At 36.9% G+C, this 19482-nt stretch overlaps 1 protein-coding gene across 1 annotated transcript; it reads right to left on the bottom strand.

The window, feature by feature from the left end:
• Nucleotides 1–3432: 3432 nt before the first annotated feature.
• LOC112515283 (nudix hydrolase 15, mitochondrial) lies at nt 3433–16061 on the bottom strand. The gene is made up of 4 exons (XM_025122001.1): nt 15647–16061; nt 12646–12788; nt 4433–4552; nt 3433–4137 (listed from the first exon to the last, which is right to left on the bottom strand). The coding sequence occupies exons 1-4, from the start codon at nt 16038–16040 to the stop codon at nt 3919–3921; spliced, it is 876 nt and encodes a 291-aa protein (XP_024977769.1). The 5' UTR covers nt 16041–16061; the 3' UTR covers nt 3433–3918.
• Nucleotides 16062–19482: the final 3421 nt, after the last annotated feature.

Genomic DNA, 19482 nt, shown 5'->3' with positions numbered 1-19482 from the left:
TTTCACATTGTGTTTTTTATTTTGACATAAGGTTTTAACGAGACAATAATCGTGCACCATCACTCATTTGACTAAGCATAAGGAAGAGTTGAAGGATAAGTGTGTCATCGTCAAATGAATATGATGATAAAATAAAGACAGATAGATTAGAATTGAAATTTTCTCAAGAGCTTATAGTTGATGAGAGAGGTGGATTCGTGATCTCTATTTATTTTGAAATAATCTAAAAATAAATTAATCTAATTAAAGATGTTATGAAATTTTAGGTAATTCAAATAACTAATTAGATAATCATTTACACACAAATTACCATAGTACCCTTTTTAGTCTAATTTCATCAGAAGTATTAGATTTCTTATTTTGACCATGTTTTCGTTTGTACCCAACTCTTGAGAATCAAGTATGTGTTGTTTCATAATGTAATTATTTTTAATATTTTTTTTATTTCACATTGTGAAACAATGGATGCAAAAATACAGCATTGTTTCACAATGTGATTATTTTTAATGTGTTTTTTTTTTCACATTTTGAAACCAACTATGTTTTCACAATGTAAAACAGAACTCAAAATGAGGGCTCGATCCAAAGTCTTATTTTTTGGGTGGTAAATTTGTACCAAACTAAACCAACCAACATATGTACCATCCATACCGATTAAATTGGTACCAATTACAATCGGTTGGTAGTATCATACCAAGTATGCAAACTTGGTTGATATACGGTATTGGAAGTCACGTGTTACAATGTAACATGGTACCAACTTATTTGGTTATTTATTAGTTTTTGCATTTTTATTTATTAAATATCAAACTTTGCAACCTTTAACTATTTTATTTGCACATTTCAATGTTTGCAAGTTTATTACTTACAGTTAAAAACTCAAACATCACATGTGTTAACTTAAAAACATAATGTCACTCAAAATTGGAACATAATGGCAAGTTTTCATGTGTAAATTGAAGTTAGTGCGAAACCAATACCAACCGAAAAACCAAGTATAATTCGTTGGTACACGGTATAAAATTTTACGTACAAATTATAATCGATTGATATACAACATTAGAGGAAAAAACTTGATACTGTAACAACTCCACCCCTAATCTTATTCGTTGAGATACACTTCAAGATTATCTCATCTTGGATGCATATTTTCACTATCCATCGCTAGGCATGGGAATGGGGCGGGGATGGGACGGGGACCTCAATCCCCGTCCCATCCCCGGTTACTTATCTCTATCCCTATCCCCGTCCCCATCCTCGTCGGGGAATATAATCACATCCACATCCCCATACCCAACGGAGAAACAAGGATTTATTCCCCGTTTATATAAGTTATTTTGAATTAAATATGTGAGAGACCATACATGTTTAAATCTCAAACATTTTCAATAAACCTAAAACCAAAATGAATTTAATTTAATACAAAAAAACCACAAATATCATATAAGAATTAATAACCTAAAACCAAAAAAAAAAAATCAATTTAATCCAAAAAAAACTTAAAATACATGTACCAAAAGATAATGAGTAATATAAAATCATATCGAATAATATACAAAACTTATCGAGTAATTGTATTTTGACTTGACATCCAAAATATTATATATTAACATCCAAAAAGTAACAATTTCATATTCTAAACCTAGTTAAGAAATAGAAAATTATAAATTACCGCTTTAGTTGAAATAAATAGTATACATATATACATGTGTGTGTATAATTTATTAATTAATATATATAACGGGTAAGAGGTGGGGCGGGGAGTATCATACCCATCCCCGTCCCCATCCCCGGTTTGAGACAAATGGGGATCCCCGTCCCCATCCCCATCCCCGAGTTAACGAGGAATCCCCGTCCCCGACCGGGGCGGGTGGACCGGGTTCCCCGACGGGTCGGGGGCCATTCCCATGCCTATCCATCGCTCCCCATGTTCAAACAAGATCCAACATCAAAAATGCAAATACCATATATGAGAACCAAATGAAACCCAAAGGGAATATTTGTACGAGTTGGGTTCTGATGAGAAGGAAAGTTAATGTAAGAAGAGATCTCCACCCTTGGATGCACCAAGATGAGATGCATCGGGATGCACCCGATCAATTCCCGTAACAAGCATGATTCATGTGTGGGTTTGAGATTAAAGGTGATCAAGGGTCCAGATCCCTTCTCACGCTTCTCACCTTAACTCCTCTTCTCACACGATCCTTCGTCATATGTGTATTATATTTGAAACAAAAATCTGTTGCAAAAATATCCAAGGTCGCAATTGAATCACATTTGTGAGCTTCGAATGGCTCAAAATCGATTCTAAAGATCCCAGCATATTAAAAAAGGGTTGACTATGTGTGCAGAAAATTCGGCTACATAAGCTGTCCAAGGCATTGATACGGTTCCTACAAGACCAAATTTGCAATTTCAGAAGCATGCGTAACCAAATCAAACCAAACTAACGCAGCATATCCCATCTGGGGAGGTGATTGAGAAGGGTATGATGTATGCAAACCTGGCATCTATCCCACAAAGTAGAACAGTTGTTTCCTGATATCACTTACCTTACAGATTGGGCATGGCAAGGAGCATAGTCTTGCCCAGTGAGGGAAACGACTCTTACCGGGTTTAAGACGCTTACCAACAATCCATTTTGATGACAAATAATGTTGCATTGTAAGATAGTGAGGGTGATATCTCTTGTTGGTAAGCGTTAGGTAAACGGCCCTAGATTCTCACAAGCATATCAATCACATCATCTGTCTCCAAGCCCAGTCGTCCAAATTAACAAATTAAAAAGTCGAGTTATTAATTTGGCAACAAGTTGCAAGAAGTTTGTTGCTTGTGAACTAAAGCATAGTCTATCAAGTATTAGGCATTCAGACCTCAATTTGAATAAAGATGTAGCTGATAATGTTGCAAGAATGTAACTACACATGTTCGACAACCCGTTCGTTTATTTTGCCACCTTTGGAAGTCTACTAGCCACGGTCAGCCTCCAAGTCCTCTAATTACTGCTTGTTTGTGAAGAACTATCAAGGATGAGTAGCAGTTGCTGCTCATAACACGATGTCCCAAAGATCAAAAAACGAAATAGAACTCATGTAGAGGTAGGGTCTGGGAGGGTAAAATGTAGGCAAACCTTTCCTCTACCCGAAGGGGTAGAAAGACCATAGGGTCATTGGCCTAGCGGCACCTGGGGTTACTGATAGTGCACAACCTCCCAAGAGGTCAAAGGTTTAAACCTCACCAAAAAGTGAAAAGTGTGCGTGGATATTTGCCTTATACAAATATTATATATGCTTCAAGAAAAAGGGGGTAGAGAGGTTGTTTCCATGAAAACCACTGGCTTGCAAAACAAATAAATATAACAAGCAAGCAAGGTACAGGTGAGAATGTGTGCAAACAAACATACAGGCATCAGGGCATCAGGGAAACAGGTTACACAAACAAGGGGACATGAAATATAAAACAAAAGAAGCACAGTACATACTACATGCAACTACAATAACAAGAACATTTAAGACTAATGTACAGCAAATAGGTCACACAAGTAAAAAGCACTCTGGAGAAAAGTGATGTCGAGTAATAGTAGCGTGATACATCTGACATCAAGTGAAAATACAGAGAGAAAAAAACTGAAATGCATCGGTCAAGAAGGTTAATAACTTCTTGGGAAGTCCATATTTAAATCTGTGAAAATATAGGCTTATATAAAGATGGTAACAGAAAGGTGGAACCCATGTAAAAAGTGACCAACCTGAGAAATTCTGCAAGATGATCCACCAAATTTTATATGGATTCCCATTGGGGCATGGTCTTGAAATCATATAGACAGAATGATAATAAAAGGTCAACGAATCCAGGTGGATGGTGTTTTATTTGGGTAAAGTAAGAAAAAAAGACCATGTGAGGGTTGCAGTAAAAGTTTTAAGGCAATATAGTGCCCTTGTTTAGGACTCTAGGAATCTTGGGACTCTGTTCAAGGAAAGCTGGTGGTCTTTGGTACACAATTGATGCAGCTCGAATCAAAATCCCAGCAGTAAGACCCCAAATCATATACTTCTTACCACCCGTTTCATAGTCGAAGTAATGAACCAGATACCTATCTCCCATCCATTCTCTTTCTTCAGATCTTCGATTTTCATCCTGAACCAGTAAATTTGTTTTGATGCTTAGATGTCCAGAAAAAGAAATACGCCCTGCATTCACCTCCCCTAGTGGAGGTACAAACAGACTTTTGAGGTCTTTTTGACTTCAAAATGCATGAAAAGTTGAAAATGTTAAAGAAATTTTGGTAACCATATAAGACCTCATACAATATATTATATACAAACAAGTGTAGTTCATTTGCAACAAAACTGGAACCATTTTTTTAATCTAGAAAATAATAGGCCAAAAAATTGTTGACAACTAAAGTAAGAGGTTAAAACTAGGAGAATACCTTGAGAAACATGTCTAAAGGAGCATCAAAGACATCATCTACTTCGGCAATGTTGGGAGTTGGAGTGAATGCATTTTGATCAGAAAGTATGCCAATAACTGGAATTACTCTGAGAAGGTGCTGCAAAGATTGCAAAGTACAACATGATCCAGTCAAAGATTCACACATGAGATAAACCTAATAAATGTGAGCCAAACCCGCATAGTGTTCCACAAGATATAAATACCAAGGAATAAGGTTTGATCCTATTCATGGAGATTCCCCAAATACTCCATCCCAAAAATGGGAACAGTTGGAATTTTTTAGAAATTGGATGCAGTTAAATAATTCATGATCTGAATGAAAACTTCATTCTCGATACTACGAGAATTTTTTATGAAAGCCTTTTTCCCAATAGCATCCTAGTTTCAACCTCTAATAAATGGTTGTATTTCACTCTTCAACAAGTTTAGTAATGAGCATCGTGATATATTGGTTGCATCAGGGTTTCCACAATATATTAGGTATGTTCATGAGATTCATATCCAAGGTCCCACTTGATGTACTATACTATATACAAAGTTTCCTTTTTATACTAGTGTATTAGACATCCTTTCCAAACCCTAAACTTTATCACAGTATAAGAGATTAGATATGTATGTTACATGTGAGGAAGTTCAAGTGAAGTTGGGCATATAAGCACCCTGCAAACGCATGACAACTGCATATTAGACAGCCTAATAGGCATTCATGAAAGAAGGCAACTTGACAATTTGTCGTCTTTTTAGGGACATTAGTTAAAAATAAAAAGCCAGTCTTCTTACTTGAATATGTTATGATGCTTGGACCTTGTCTCATTGAGTTTAATTTAGGTTTCAAATTATTTGCCACTTTTATGGATGATAACTCACTAGTAATTTGCTTATACTTTTGATAAATCTTTTTTAAGTATATAATATTTATATATGGCGAATAAACTCACACACCCTCCTCGCTTTTAGTGAGGTTTGAACCCTTGACCTCGCGGGAGGCCAAAGGCCTAGATATAGCTAGGCCAAAAGCCCTCTGGTTAGTTTGATAAAATCTAGGTGTCAGATACATTTGATACTTATCTCAAAACTCAATTTTGTCAGTCAGATTAGGTCCATGCTTCCTAAAAGCTATGCTGTTAAAATCGTTATATATCGCCGATATATAGGATATCGGACTCTGGAAAAATATCGGTGGTGAAATATCGGTTCCGATAATATAGCCGATATTTATATTTCACCGAATTTTGATGGAAAAATGGGTCCAATATACCGATTTTCTCTAAGACAAATGTTTGGGCTTTTCTATTACATGTCGGGCTTAGTTTTTTGGGCCTCTTTATTTGGTCAACTAGTCAACACATATATTAAGTCTCACGCTTCTTCTATTCTCGGTTCTTCACAGTTCACGCTTCTTCTCTTCTCGGTTCTTTCACAGTTCACGCTTATTGTTTGCGATTAGCTCGTTTTTTAACACTTTTCCTATTTTGTTTTGTGAGACTTGTTTATGTGATGTTTTAATTTTGAAACTATATTTCTAAACTCTAATTAATGCATATGATATGTTTATGGATGCATACATATATAATATGTATATATATATACATATATAATATATATATATATATAATTCTAAGAAATATTATATTAACCGCTATTTTGGACCGATATATCTCTGATCTATCATCGATATAACCGAAATGTCGAATATCGGTCCTGGCCGATATTTTGTATTTTGATCGTAGTAACAGCATAGCCTAAAAGTACTGCTGCATGGAACAATCTTTGATGGATAGACACTCTTTCTTAAACATGAAGTGTTTAGAGGCTATCTGGCTCAAAGTACAGATCCAAATACAAGCCCTCGTCCAAGGATGTGTGAAATCTCGCATGAATTAGGTTCTTTAGCTCTATTCTAGCTACTTGAATCTCCTCCATCACATCAACCAAATTCCCCAAAAGAGAACTGGTCGTTTGAGTTTCCTGTGCCAAACTTGTAAAACCAACATGCCTCTGTGTTAACCCAACATCAAAGACACGCAAAAGCAGTTGAGCCATCCACATCTTTGAAGTTCTTGCTTATATTCATTTTATTTAATATATTAGAAAGGGACGTGCTCTAAATTACACCAGCAGTGACCATTAACTTTGAATCATGAGGACAAGGTAATTACGAACAATATCATGACGATTTTTGCAACTCTTCAGACTGTCTAAACCCCAAGTTGCATATCTTTGTGTACAGTCTGACAGAGTTGCTATTGATATCTTCTATTGCCTGCCTCCTTGAAGTCACTTTCTTAGGATTAACTTGGCGCTCTTGCATGTCCTTTGTGTTGTCCGAGAAGGGCTGGTGATGAATAAGTCGAACATTTAGTGAGTTAGGTGGTGAAAAGTTTAGCTACCACCCTTTAGCCTGTCGAATTCCAGAGGCAAGTGATTGCACACTTTTCAGTAACCACTTGCACTTCAGATGCATTAGCTGTAACTTAGCCTCCTCATGCATAGCTTTGTCCAAAAGCAATTTTGTTTATCTTAAATATTACTACCCAGATCTAAAATGATTCGACACTGAATTTCATCAGGAAGAAGCTGATATGTTTTAGACCTCTAAAACTGAACCAGAACATCAATCTCTATCGTTGGTTCCACAATTGTTGCTCAACCAACATCCAACAGGTTTAATTCCCCATCTAATATCTTAATGAATTCCTGCGATAGCAATTTCACAGACCCTCAACCCCAGGATATAGGGTTAACTGCGGTGACAGTAATGTGAATGTCGGTGGTGGTGGTGGCATGAACACCGGCTGAGGCAGCGGCAGTGGTGGCGGTGGCAGTTCCCTAAGATCATTGCTCAACCAAATTCTATTTCTGGTCGTCAACATAATAGAATTAGACGTGGATCTTTCAGATCCATTCAAGTCTTTTCTGGGTTTGGCCAACTTGTTTGGGTCTGGGCCAAAATAGAGAGTCAACAGATTGTAGGCTTACCAGAATTCTTATTTTCTATCTGAATCACGACCGATTCTTCTATTTGGGCCTTTGTACGATTCCAAGGAGGATCACACTGTGTTGGTGGAAGCACCATCGACCATGGCGCACGTGATGATGGAGAGAGCAGCAACGGCTCCGTATTGTCCCTCTCCATGGCCACACCCTGTTTTAGGGTTAGAAATGGTTTAACAGATGAACACCCGGTTATTGAGCGAAATTGACAAAAGAATCATCCACTTCAGATCCTCCCATTGTCTAAAAGCTCTCCTCTGATTCTCCCATGAAAACCATCGCAAGGCAACTCCTTCAAACGAACATGCTGAGACTTCAAGTTGCTCTTTGTTGTTCAAGCATTTCAAGGCACTTCTCATCTTGTAAAATACAACCATCGGGATTAGTGACACTGAAAGATGGAATTCCCTATTTGTTGCTTTCAAATGCCATGGATTGACTCGATTCACCCTCCCCCCTTCTTCTTTGCAACCTTAATCAGCCTGATCTGCTTCATCATCGTGTTCATAACCTCCATGGATCTCATGTTCGATTTCAGATCCGTTGGATAAGCCATGCTTCTAGCCGCCATCCACAATCTCACTTCTATGATACCAATTGATGCACTCAAATGCCCAAATTGACAGAACCGTAGGGTTTCATATGATTTACTACTAACAAAATGTATGACTACAAGAAAGGAAACCAACTTTCGAGAGGTTGGGGCTCTCCCAAGGCTCACGCCAATGAAATAACAAAATAGAATGCCTCTCCTCAAACCCCTACCCCCTATTTATACTAGGAGTGTCGAGACTCGATGAAACCTCGCATTGAATACTTGTACTATCTAAGAATTAGCCACTTGTACTTATATTCCCCAGCTTACTAAAATGAATTCTTAACCCTCAAGGTATAACTAAATCTCAAACTGACTACTGTAAGTGACTACAACTCTCAGTTCGATGCTCTATGAAACCAAGTAATTGTTCCTCCTGGCATCTTGCTCGATTTTTACATTTGGCGGTCTCACTAATGAGATTATGCACACCATTCAAGGTATGAACCTGAAAACTCTTGATCAAACGATGAAGTTGGCAAGGATTCTAGAGGGTGTTTATTATGCCCTTTGGGGTCTGGAGCCTCCCAAATCTCCCGAATCTCCTATGAAGGCCCCTAAATGCTTCAAGCTCTAGCCAAATCAATCAAAACACCATCGTTACTAATTCCGTGGTACCAACATCCTTACCTGCCCCAAAATTCCTAACTTCAGCCTCTGCAAATCAGTCCTCTTCTTCCACTTCCAACTTTTGAAAACCACCCATACTCCAACTAGTTCAAAAATCTTACTCCAAACCTACCAACTCCTCGAATCCTAACCAAACCAACCAAAACAAAATGAACCTATAAGGCAACTAACCAAGGAGTTCCAGGCCATAAATGCAAAAACAGTAAATTGTATAAGTTGATATGTCCTGATATTCAAGAAGAAATAGATGAAGGGGCATGAGTTTATTGATGAGAGGGAAGCAGGAACTTTCAACCAACAGCCTAATATGGCTCTGTCCATACATGCAATATTGGGTTCCTTTGGAATGCAAATGCTACAGATGATTGGGATGGTAAAAAACAAGTTTCCATGTTAACTGATAGTGGAAGCACAAACTTCATCAATCTAGACATAGCAAAGAAATTAGGCATCAAATTGACTCCAATTCACATAAGAAGGGTTTTCGTTGCTTATGGGTTTGAAATCCATGTCCTTTGTATGTTGTTACATATAGCACAGTTTGGTTTACCTTTCTATATAGTAGTGTTAGTATTTCCCCATTTAGATTTACTGATCTTATATATATTGTAATCTCCTTTAGAAAGAAATGTGACAAGAATTACCAAATTTGAGTAATAACATGGTATCAAAGCTGATGGAATGCTACATGTCGCCGGAACCCTAGTCGTCACCGTCGCCGGAACTCACCTAAACCCTAGCCGTTGTCGTCGCTGGAACTCGCCTAAACCCTAGTTGTAGTCGTTGCCTGAAACAGCTGCCCCCGTTGGCCTTCTTGTCCACATCTGCAGCTGTCAATGCTATCCACGTCAAGATCCACCATCTCCAAACCTGTCGCCGCACTCTGCCACCGTCGCCGGCACTGCCGTCCTGAATTTCCAGAATTCATTTCTCGGCTGTTGTCACCATTTTCCAAATCCACAATCGTGGATAAAACCAAAAGACTGAAGACTCCCCGTTTGGTTCCTTTCTTTTTCCCTTTCTCGTTTCTTTCCAGAACTTGACTTGTGAACAAGCCAATGAGAAGAGGTTCCAGCCTTTTATACATCTAAGAAAACCAGCATTGTGAGGGAACTAATTCCAGCCTTTCTTTTTTATATATAACAAGCTCACTAATGGCACCTACAGACAAAACTCAGGGTGCAACAACCTCTAGTGACTTCTCCATCCCGGGTATAATCAATTTTTCTGCCGTGTTAAAGGTTCCGATTAAACTTAACTCTACAAACTGGGCTCAATGGAGTATGTTTGTCCAAACCAGTCTCGAAAGTTTGGACAAAGATGATTATTTAATCTATGACCCTCTGAACCCTAAAACCCGGGAATGGAAACTGAACGATAGTGGTATCCGAATGGCTCTATGGAATGCAATGGAACCACAAGTCCTAAGTATTGCTCAGAATTATCCTACCACAAAGAAGATGTGGATCCACTTGGAGTCTTCCTTCTCAACCAAAGAATCTTTGTCTCACACTTATTCCGTGTTCGGCTCTTACCAAGAATCTTTGGAGTCTTCCTTCTCAACCAAAGAATCTTTGACTCCGATCTTACCAAGTACTATGCTAGACTATCAAAGCTATCAAAAGAGCTCCGAATTCTTTTCCTTGTCACTCCTGACGTTAAAGTTCAGGAGGAGGGGTAGCAAAAATGGATGTGATGACGTTCATTTCGAGATCGTCTGCCAAATATTCCAGTGCTCGTCCTCTACTACCGAGTCACTTAGCATCTCAGTCATTGGCATCAACGTATCATCTTGGCCGAGAAATATACTCAGGTCATACTCCATCGCAGCCATCCGGGACTGATGTATCCGTTTTTGCCTCTTCAAGTACCAGAAATATTGGAAAGGAAGGGTATAAGAAGAAGATCCAATGCTTTTACTGTAAGGAGTTTGGGCACACCAAGTATAATTGCCTGAATCGTCCTACTTCTGGTCCCGGATCTCAACCGCCACTTTGTCCTTTTCGAGCCCAGATAGCATCTGCATGAGATACCACCCCCACTAGCACTTTCCATGATGAAGATGTCTCTCGATTCCAGCATGGTCCTTCTAGCCAGGTTTCATGTACTCCTCGTGCTAGTATAGCACAGCCAGGTATACCTTCTACCTGTTTTTCAGCATGCTCACCATCATGGATTATGATTCGGGAGCCATAGATCATATGACTAGGAACAAAGACCTTATATCCAATCTCAATACTGATATACCCTAGACTCCAGTTCGACTTGCTAATAGATCCTCATGCCAAATTATGGGCATAGGATCCACTAGCAACTTGTCAAAACTAAACCTATCGTATGTTCTCTATGTTCCCACCTTTCCAGATAGTCTAATATATGTTAGCCAAATTACAAAAATGCATAATTGTTCAGTAACCTTTTTTCCAACACATTATGTCTTTCAAGAATTGGGGACGAACCGGCTGATTGGCACAAGTTTTGAATCTCAAGGTCTCTATCGTTTGTCTGGGTTGCGTTATGCAGCAGCACATCTTTGTGATTCTAGTACCAGGGAGGCTCACTATCGGCAAGGCCACCCTTCTTTGTCTGTTCTGAAGCAATTGCGACCATGTAATATAAATAGATAGGATATTTTCTGTAATTATATATATCTTGAACAAATCTTGTATTGATCATTATCATTATAACTGAAATTCTCTGTGCTAAGAGAATCTCTCTCTAGAATCTAAACCTTCTTTGCTTGCAATCTTGTGATTCATGAATGGCATATGACTACACCATTGATCCATACTTCTGCTCTTAACTAGTTTTGTTGTAAATCTTATGTTATTCCGCATTCTATACATTAGATTACAGTTGAATTACTAATTCTCAGATCTACAGGAACTTCCAATTTCAAGTAGTGTTCATAGACATGCACATATCTATATACATGACAATAGTATTTCAGGTAGTGTACATAGACATGAACCTATTTCAGATTCAACAAATAGACCCTGATTGTACTACCCCCTACATATAGGAAAATAGTATTCAACGGATACCTTATCTGTAACAGAAATGCTCAATCTACTTTGAGGTACAGATCATGTATGCATATACCTTATCCCCCTCATCACCCCACCTCCAGGTGAGATATATAAGATATATATACCGGTTGGTTTCAGTTTGATTCTGTTTGGCTTGGTATGGTTTATATACCTAAACATTAATCATGCTTATTGAAACGTACACTCAAGCCTATATAGCTCCATCCAATGGATCCTACATGCCATTTGTGGGGACACTGTTTATCAAAATCTACCTCAAGTACCATCTATCGCACCCACATATTAGATGGACTAAACAATGGACTAGAACAAGTAGTACTTCACAATTTTTGCACAAATGCAGATGGGTCACAAGAAGCAAGAGCTTTCAAGAACGTAGCTGGAAGTGGGGCACAGTAGAGTTAAAGTTAAGTGGTGATTTCCAGTACTAGAAAGATATAATAACTTTACTAGAAATAGACGAATAGTTGTCCATGCTACGGAAAAAACGACGAAGTAAATACAAACATATATGTTTAACATGTAAAAGTATACATATTTCTGAAATAATAAAATGTCAGGTTTGCACTTCAAAAGTCAAACTTGGAGTTTTAAGGTGATGAAAGTATCCATTAATCTATCATAGTATAGTTCTGCTGTTTTTTAATAGGCAAATAGCATGAAAATACAACATACTTTGCTCTTATTCCTATTTTGTATAATGTACTCCCAAAACCTTCATTTTCGTACCTCAAATGTGATATCTCAAACATTTGGACCAAAGTATGTTAGACAAAATAGGGATCGGACCAAAGCTACATTGCATTTTCATGCATTCTCATATGTAAGACATGTATCTAAATATGAAGGTTTTGAAAGTACGTTACATATAATAAGAATCGGAACAATGTATGTTGCAGGGAAAAAAGACATCGCATCTACCTTAGACAAGAATGGTTCAAGAATTGCCACTACATTTACAAGTGAAGGGTTGAGCCCTATCTCTTCTTTTGCTTCCCTTGTTGCTGTGTCAGCATCATCTACATCATCTTCCTCTGCTTTTCCTCCGGGCAATGAAACTTCACCTGCACTCACAGATACAAACACGCCATTTGTCATCAGCTTCAGTTAGAGAAAACTATTATTTGAACATCAGGCTAATTTCCAACACCAATATATAAATGTTCTATACATCGCTAAAATTGCATTATCGATATGAAATGTTCGTTTCTGTTGTATGACCAAGATTCAAACTTGAAAGTCCATGATTTCTATAAGTATTTGAAATATACTATGCACACTAACATTATCAATAGAGATGTAACACATGAAATCATCAAAAATCACTATACAAGATTTGTTAAACTTATCGTTGAATCCATCGAAGATCTATGTTCAACATATATCATGATATGTTGAGGATTTGCAAAACATAAAGTAGTGTCTTCTATTTTTTTTCTCCCCTCCTATGTTTTACTTTCAAATGAGTAAAATAGATTAAGGGTTGATATATATTTACTTTTGTCAAACTTTAGAATTTCTTCTCACAAAATCTTTTTCTCATAACTTTTTTATAACCGGGTCTCCTCACGAAAACAGCCTAGAGACTCCTCGAGGTGGAGATAAGGTATGTACATCATACCCTCCTAAGACCTACTTCATGTAGGATTCACTTGGTTCATTCGGTTTGGTCTGGTTTGGTCTTTATATATTCACTTTTGTAGGTTTCAACTGCATAATTGCTCTGAAATCTTGATTCATGGAGAACAAGAGATCATAGTCCCTCCAAAATTCTCAAAAAGACAACAAATATCTTTAGATGCCTGCATAGTTCTCAAAATCGACCCATTCATGATTGGAATCTTTTGATTTGATTTGACTTATGAAGCAAATGATGTGAATCTCATTAGGAAGTTTGAAATATGTCTTATTCACAATCATTTGTAGGTACATTCTTGAATCATTGTATAGGTTCATATTAGACGATTTTATGAGTTTTACCATGATTTCTTATCTTATTTATGATATTTCATGTATAATTCTATAGGCTTTGTCGGACTACAATTTGTTAGTAGCCATATGAAAAAAAAAAAATTTGTTAGTACTTTGTGAAAGTCGTAATAGACCACCAATGGGATAAAGCCAGACTCTCGTGACATACGAACATTTATTTTCGTTTTCACATCACTAGAATGATTACTTTCCGTCTTTCACATTCATTAATGATTCTCGACTCGATTTACGAATTGACAATCATGTATGCATGAATGATTGAATGTTGATGTTCATGTTATAAACATGCTATTTGCATAAAATTGGATTTTATCACTTCCCAACACTAATTGAATAAATTATTGCTCACAAAATGTTTTTGTCCCGAGATGATTCCACAAAGTTAATGGTGCTTAATGAGGAGGCATCATCATATAAACCCTCTGTAAGTTCCAATGAACCCTATCATGTCGGATGCCTCATTTATATAAAAATTATGTTTGGCAAACTAGTTGATAAGCTAGTTGTTAGCTGAAAAGCTAACACTAGCTGATACGATAGATGACAATGTAATATGACCAAAATACATTTTGAAAGATTAATTGGAAAAAATATAAGGTCATAATTGGAAAAAAGTGGTAAAAGAACTACTTGAAGTAGCTTTCCACAATGCTAGCTTACGTTGGATTGCCCATTGATCCGACAATGGAAGGAGATAGAAAAGATTGAGGGCTTATAATGCTATTGTCACATGCTTAACAAAATGGGTCACGGGCCAAATAAGAAATTTATGGATTGGATCATGAGAGTGGGTTTTGTATATATGTTAACGGTCAAAAGATGGGCCTTGGGGCTCTTCTTGAACCCAAAATTGTTTTTAATTATTTACATATTTCAGTTTTATAATAAATCGGAGTTATATATTTACTTTTTAATTAATTTGTGAAATACCGTTTACTGCCATTAACTGCCATATATATACTGGCCAAAATCCTCTCTCGTGGGTAATCTTCCTCCCTCCAGAAGATCTCTCAGGTTTTTCCTTCCATATCAGTTCCATGAATATATAGATTAAACCGGCCAGATTCAAGTTCCCGTGCAAAAACTTGAATAGATAGTTGTATCTAATTACAGACGCTCGAGACCATCGCACAAGTAGTGGCAAAATTCTGTATATGGACATTGCTACACAGGCCTTTATCATTTGTATATTATAGTATATTTATGACATATAAATACATATAGATACGCATTTATTCTTATATTCGCTTACTAACTTTTATACGAATTCTGTTTCAACATATATACTTACGTAAAGATTGGTTGGGGTTAACCTTGGTTCTAACAGTTTATGGCTGATAAAACGGGGCTATTTCAATAAGCTCAAAAGATAAGGTCGCTTATCTCGAGTTCAATTCGTGCAAAGTTACTATGAGTTCCTTTAAGGGTCATGCCCATTGATCAAGCCAAAAATTCGTCAATACCATGATAACAAAACAAATGTACTAAAACCTACAGCCAACATTGTGATACATCAAATATCCTCCAAGTTTTTACAACCCATAAACCCACCCAAGATAACTCAGAAACGACTAAAAAGAGCACAATCATATGTTATGCGCTGTTCTAAGAGACAGAAAAATGCAAATTGTTGATTACTAAAGAGAAGTAAATGTTTAATCCTGGAGAATATACACATGAACACAAACATACACATACTCAAGAAGAGTACCACTTTTTCAACATGCTTCTAAATCCTGCACAACACACAGACACACACTCACACTCTTAAGAGGGAAATCAAGTCAAAAAGGTCCCCAATTCTGCATTCTCAAAAAGTTAAAGCCTGTTACCCTATTCCACAGAGTCGAAAGACAAACGCATGTTAAAAATAACAAACTTCGCAAAGTCCCAATTAAGCAAATATAATACATTAAAGAGCAGGCGGTACCTGAATGAGTAGAGAGCCCAGAAGATCGTTTAGTAAGAATCACACGAAGACCATCACCATCATCGTTCTTCCCTTCAAAAAGGCAAATCAAAACAGCAGCTCTATTTGAGATAAATTTTTCCGGCGGCTGATCAGCGACAGAGGTCACGGATTCCGGAAAACCCACTTGAGAAACCCCCTTATCACCATCATCATCACCATCACCATCAAAACCCGGCGACGGCGGCCGCTTGTAGAGGCGAAGCTGCCGAGCTAACAGCGCTAGCCTGGATAAAGCCCCGTCGCTGTTGTTGATTGAAGTCATGTTCGTCAGTCTAGAGAGAGAAACAGGGAATAATGATGGTGACGTTATTGAGATTGACAAAGACGATACCTTTCTCGATAGCAAGAGCATGTATTCTGATTATGGTAGTACAATTGCTTACCCAATCGGAATTGAACTCAGTAGTCGGTAGAATGAGAGGATGTATTATTGGATAATCTTTTTTGGCAGAAATGGGATAGTTTGGTTTGCATAAATGTGTTTTGGATTTAATGGAATCGGTAAAAAAGAAAAAAAATTGATTTTTGAAGGAATTGGAATTAAATGTTGTTAGATTTTATCAATTATTTAGGGGTGTTTAGGATTGCTTATTTAAAACAACTTATGTTTTTTTATAAAATTGTTTATTAACTTATGTGGTATCAAATTGGAGTTTTGTAAAAAATGTTTGGATTAGCTTATAGCGGTGCCAAACTGCAATAAGCTGATAAGTTATTTTTTAGTGTTTGACATATTTTGTTTATATTTGTAAAATGACCAAAAAATACAGAGAGAAGATTGATGTTGTCATCTGGAGAAAGGAAAAGATTGAGATCGATGTTATCTGGAGGAAAAAAGATAGGTATAAAGGGTAATAGGATTAAAATGGTAAACTGGTAATAAGCAGTTTTTCATAAGTCAGAACGGATTAACTTATCAAAAACTGTTTATTACCGGTTTGACACCGGTATAAGCAGTTTTCTTTTTTCTTATCCAAACACTAGGTATTAACTTATCACCGGTACCAAACTGAAATAAGTCAATAAGCAGATAAAATAAGCAATCTCAAACACTCCCTTAGTTGGCATAATTGAAATAGAATCTGTTAAAATAATTAGAATCTATTTCTATGGTTCACAGAATGTATCTTTGAAATTTAAATAAATTCTGGTAAATGACTAAAATAGTTTATGATAAATTAATTTTTAAACTAAAAATACTTTAATATAATAATTATTAATTACTTTAATTTTTTTAATTAAAAATACTTTAATAAATAATTATTGAATATTTTAATGTGTAAAACAATATCAAAATACACAACGCAAATATAATCATAAACTAAATAACGTTACTCAATTGATATTAAAATTGTTTCAAAATCCATCAAACATGTTCAAAATAATTACATGTCACCATCATTAAACAATCATACATATGATGCCAAAATACCAAAGCATATTTAAATACATGTTCCAAAAGCCATTAAGCATCATAGTTCTCAAAAAAGAGTTAAACCATCAAGCACAATCATTCTTGTAAAATATACCTCACAAATTCTTCTCGAGTTTCTTCTTTATAGTTCAAAAAGCTTGACAAGGATTCAGGTTCACGTGTTATTTTTCTCGGTGCTTAAACTTTTCCATTGAGCAAGATTCATTTTGGCAAGTTTAGAACCAACCATGGAAGTCTATTCATGCAAATCCATCTCAACTTACACCAACTTGTCTAATGTTTTTGAAAGTCTATCTCCAAGTATGACAACAACATTATTTATTGCATCAACAAGAGGATCCTCTCAACTAGGGGTGCTCATGGGTTGGGTTGATAGGGTTGAAGGCATTTGAACAACCCAACCCAATGCTTACGGTTTGAAAAAATCTTAACCCAACCCAACCCAACCCGTACGGGTTGATCGGGTTGATACTTTGGTACATTAAAATATTCTTCTAAACTTGAATATGTTATTTCTTTACTCATAATTTCTTTTTCATCATCAACCATTTGATACAACTTATCCCTACTTCTTACGTATATCACATTCAGTTAATTTTCTCAATTTACATATATATGTTCAGTTACTGAACATATATACGAATGAGTTATATAGAGATGTGAATAGATTGAAAATATGTGTATATGAACAGTGATAGGATCGATTAACTTAGTTCTTATATTAACCCAATACTCTAAATGATCTATATGACAAACACAGTGYAGCGGAAACAAAGCAAGAATCAAATAGAGCAATGAATCAAGAACAATGAAGAACAAGCAGACAATGAATAATAAGAACACACGAGAAAGGCTTCAAATGTATTTCAATTGAATTGAAATTTAGACGATTACAATCTTGGAAGCGGCGCTGATTACAAAGGAAGAAGCTACTATTTATACTATTTCCTAACCGCTTGTCTGACAAGACCTAGACGTGTGAAACGATCCAGGCCGTCCAAAAAACGCGGATTACAAAAGTAGTAACGTGAGAAGCACGAATAGCTAACTAACCTAAGTAAAATAGCAAAGAACTATACCACAAAAGATATTGTTGCAGACCATCTGTGAGTCATCTTAGAGGCTCTGCTGAATGTAACTTGAAAGCACTTGATTCTTGAGGATCTTCTTCCAGAACCTCCGTGATAGACTGCAGAGGTTCTTGTCGTCTTTTGACTTGTACGTTGAACTTCTGTTTATGGTCCTCTATGATCTTCTGTGGTAGGCATCTTCTGTCGACACTTGCMGAAATTACTTTTTCAATACTTTTACATTTGAATGAAATGAGAGCTAACAATCTCTCCCTAAGTATGAAAAAGTAAACCTTGAAAATTAAATGCAAGACATGACTTAAATTTGAAGAATTACAAAAGGAGATAATAGATCATCCTCTGAAAAGAATTACATAAAGAAATGAATTACAAAACTGAAATACAAAATTGTGAAGCTTAGGCCAAAAGCTGGTGCAGAAGGTTATCAGACTGCAGATTCTGGAAAATCGTCTACCGTGTATAGCAAGTCAGCTTTGATCGTTCTGTAGACATTGAAGATCCATTCTCTGAAGTTGATTTGCATTTTAATCGCCTTCAAGATGGGAGACACTTCACCCGTTCTGAGATGTCCTCTGTCCACCTCTATCGCCGCTCTTTTGAAAATCCATTTTAACGTCTCTATTGAGTATTTGTGGGACTCTGTTGGGTCATAGAACCTTATGATATCATCCTTATCCAAATACACAAACCCAAAAATGGGGTTGTGGATAATGGAGTTTGGAGGATACCTAAGTACCCAGCCTGCTATATGGAGGAGAGAGATTTAGATTCTTCTGCACTAACATTATTGCCAGCTCGAAGTCCTTCTGGCTGTAATACCTCACTTGAGTGCGCATGACTTCTATCAGCCTTCTGCGATATTTGATAGCTGGACCTCCTCTCCATGTAGATGTTGAGAATCTTGTGCATATAGATGACATCAAACACGCAGAGGTTGTGAAGGTCAGCATCTGTGAAAGTGTAGAGATTGCCATCTTCTCTCCTCACGACATACTAAGTGTAGAGCACAATCTTCTTTAGCAAGGTCCTTGGTGAAATTGTCACCAATGAAGTAATCATGTACTCTGAGAAGACCTGCTCACGAGGCCTTATTAACTTTGAGAACTTGAATTTTGCTGCGGCAGAGGGGATCCCAGTAAGCTCCGGATCATATGGGGGTTCTGTGTCTATCGCAGAGTACTTCCATACCAGAACTTCTTCTAAAGTAGTAACGGGCTCTGTTCTGACTAGAGGTATGGGAATCCTACTCATGGATTCAAATATTTCAG

The sequence above is a fragment of the Cynara cardunculus genome, assembly GCF_001531365.2.
Source record: "Cynara cardunculus var. scolymus isolate 2C chromosome LG 7, CcrdV1, whole genome shotgun sequence".
Lineage (NCBI taxonomy): Eukaryota > Viridiplantae > Streptophyta > Magnoliopsida > Asterales > Asteraceae > Cynara > Cynara cardunculus.
This window is presented reverse-complemented; position numbering and strand designations above follow the sequence as displayed.

Coding starts and splice junctions, on each gene's coding strand:
- LOC112515283 (XM_025122001.1), bottom strand. CDS start 16,040: ATGCTCTTGCTATCGAGAAAGGTATCGTCTTTGTCAATCTCAATAACG. Junction 12,789..15,646: donor TGGGCTCTCTACTCATTCAG/GTACCGCCTGCT, acceptor CTGTGAGTGCAG/GTGAAGTTTCATTGCCCGGA. Junction 4,138..4,432: donor CTTTAGACATGTTTCTCAAG/GTATTCTCCTAG, acceptor TTACTGGTTCAG/GATGAAAATCGAAGATCTGA.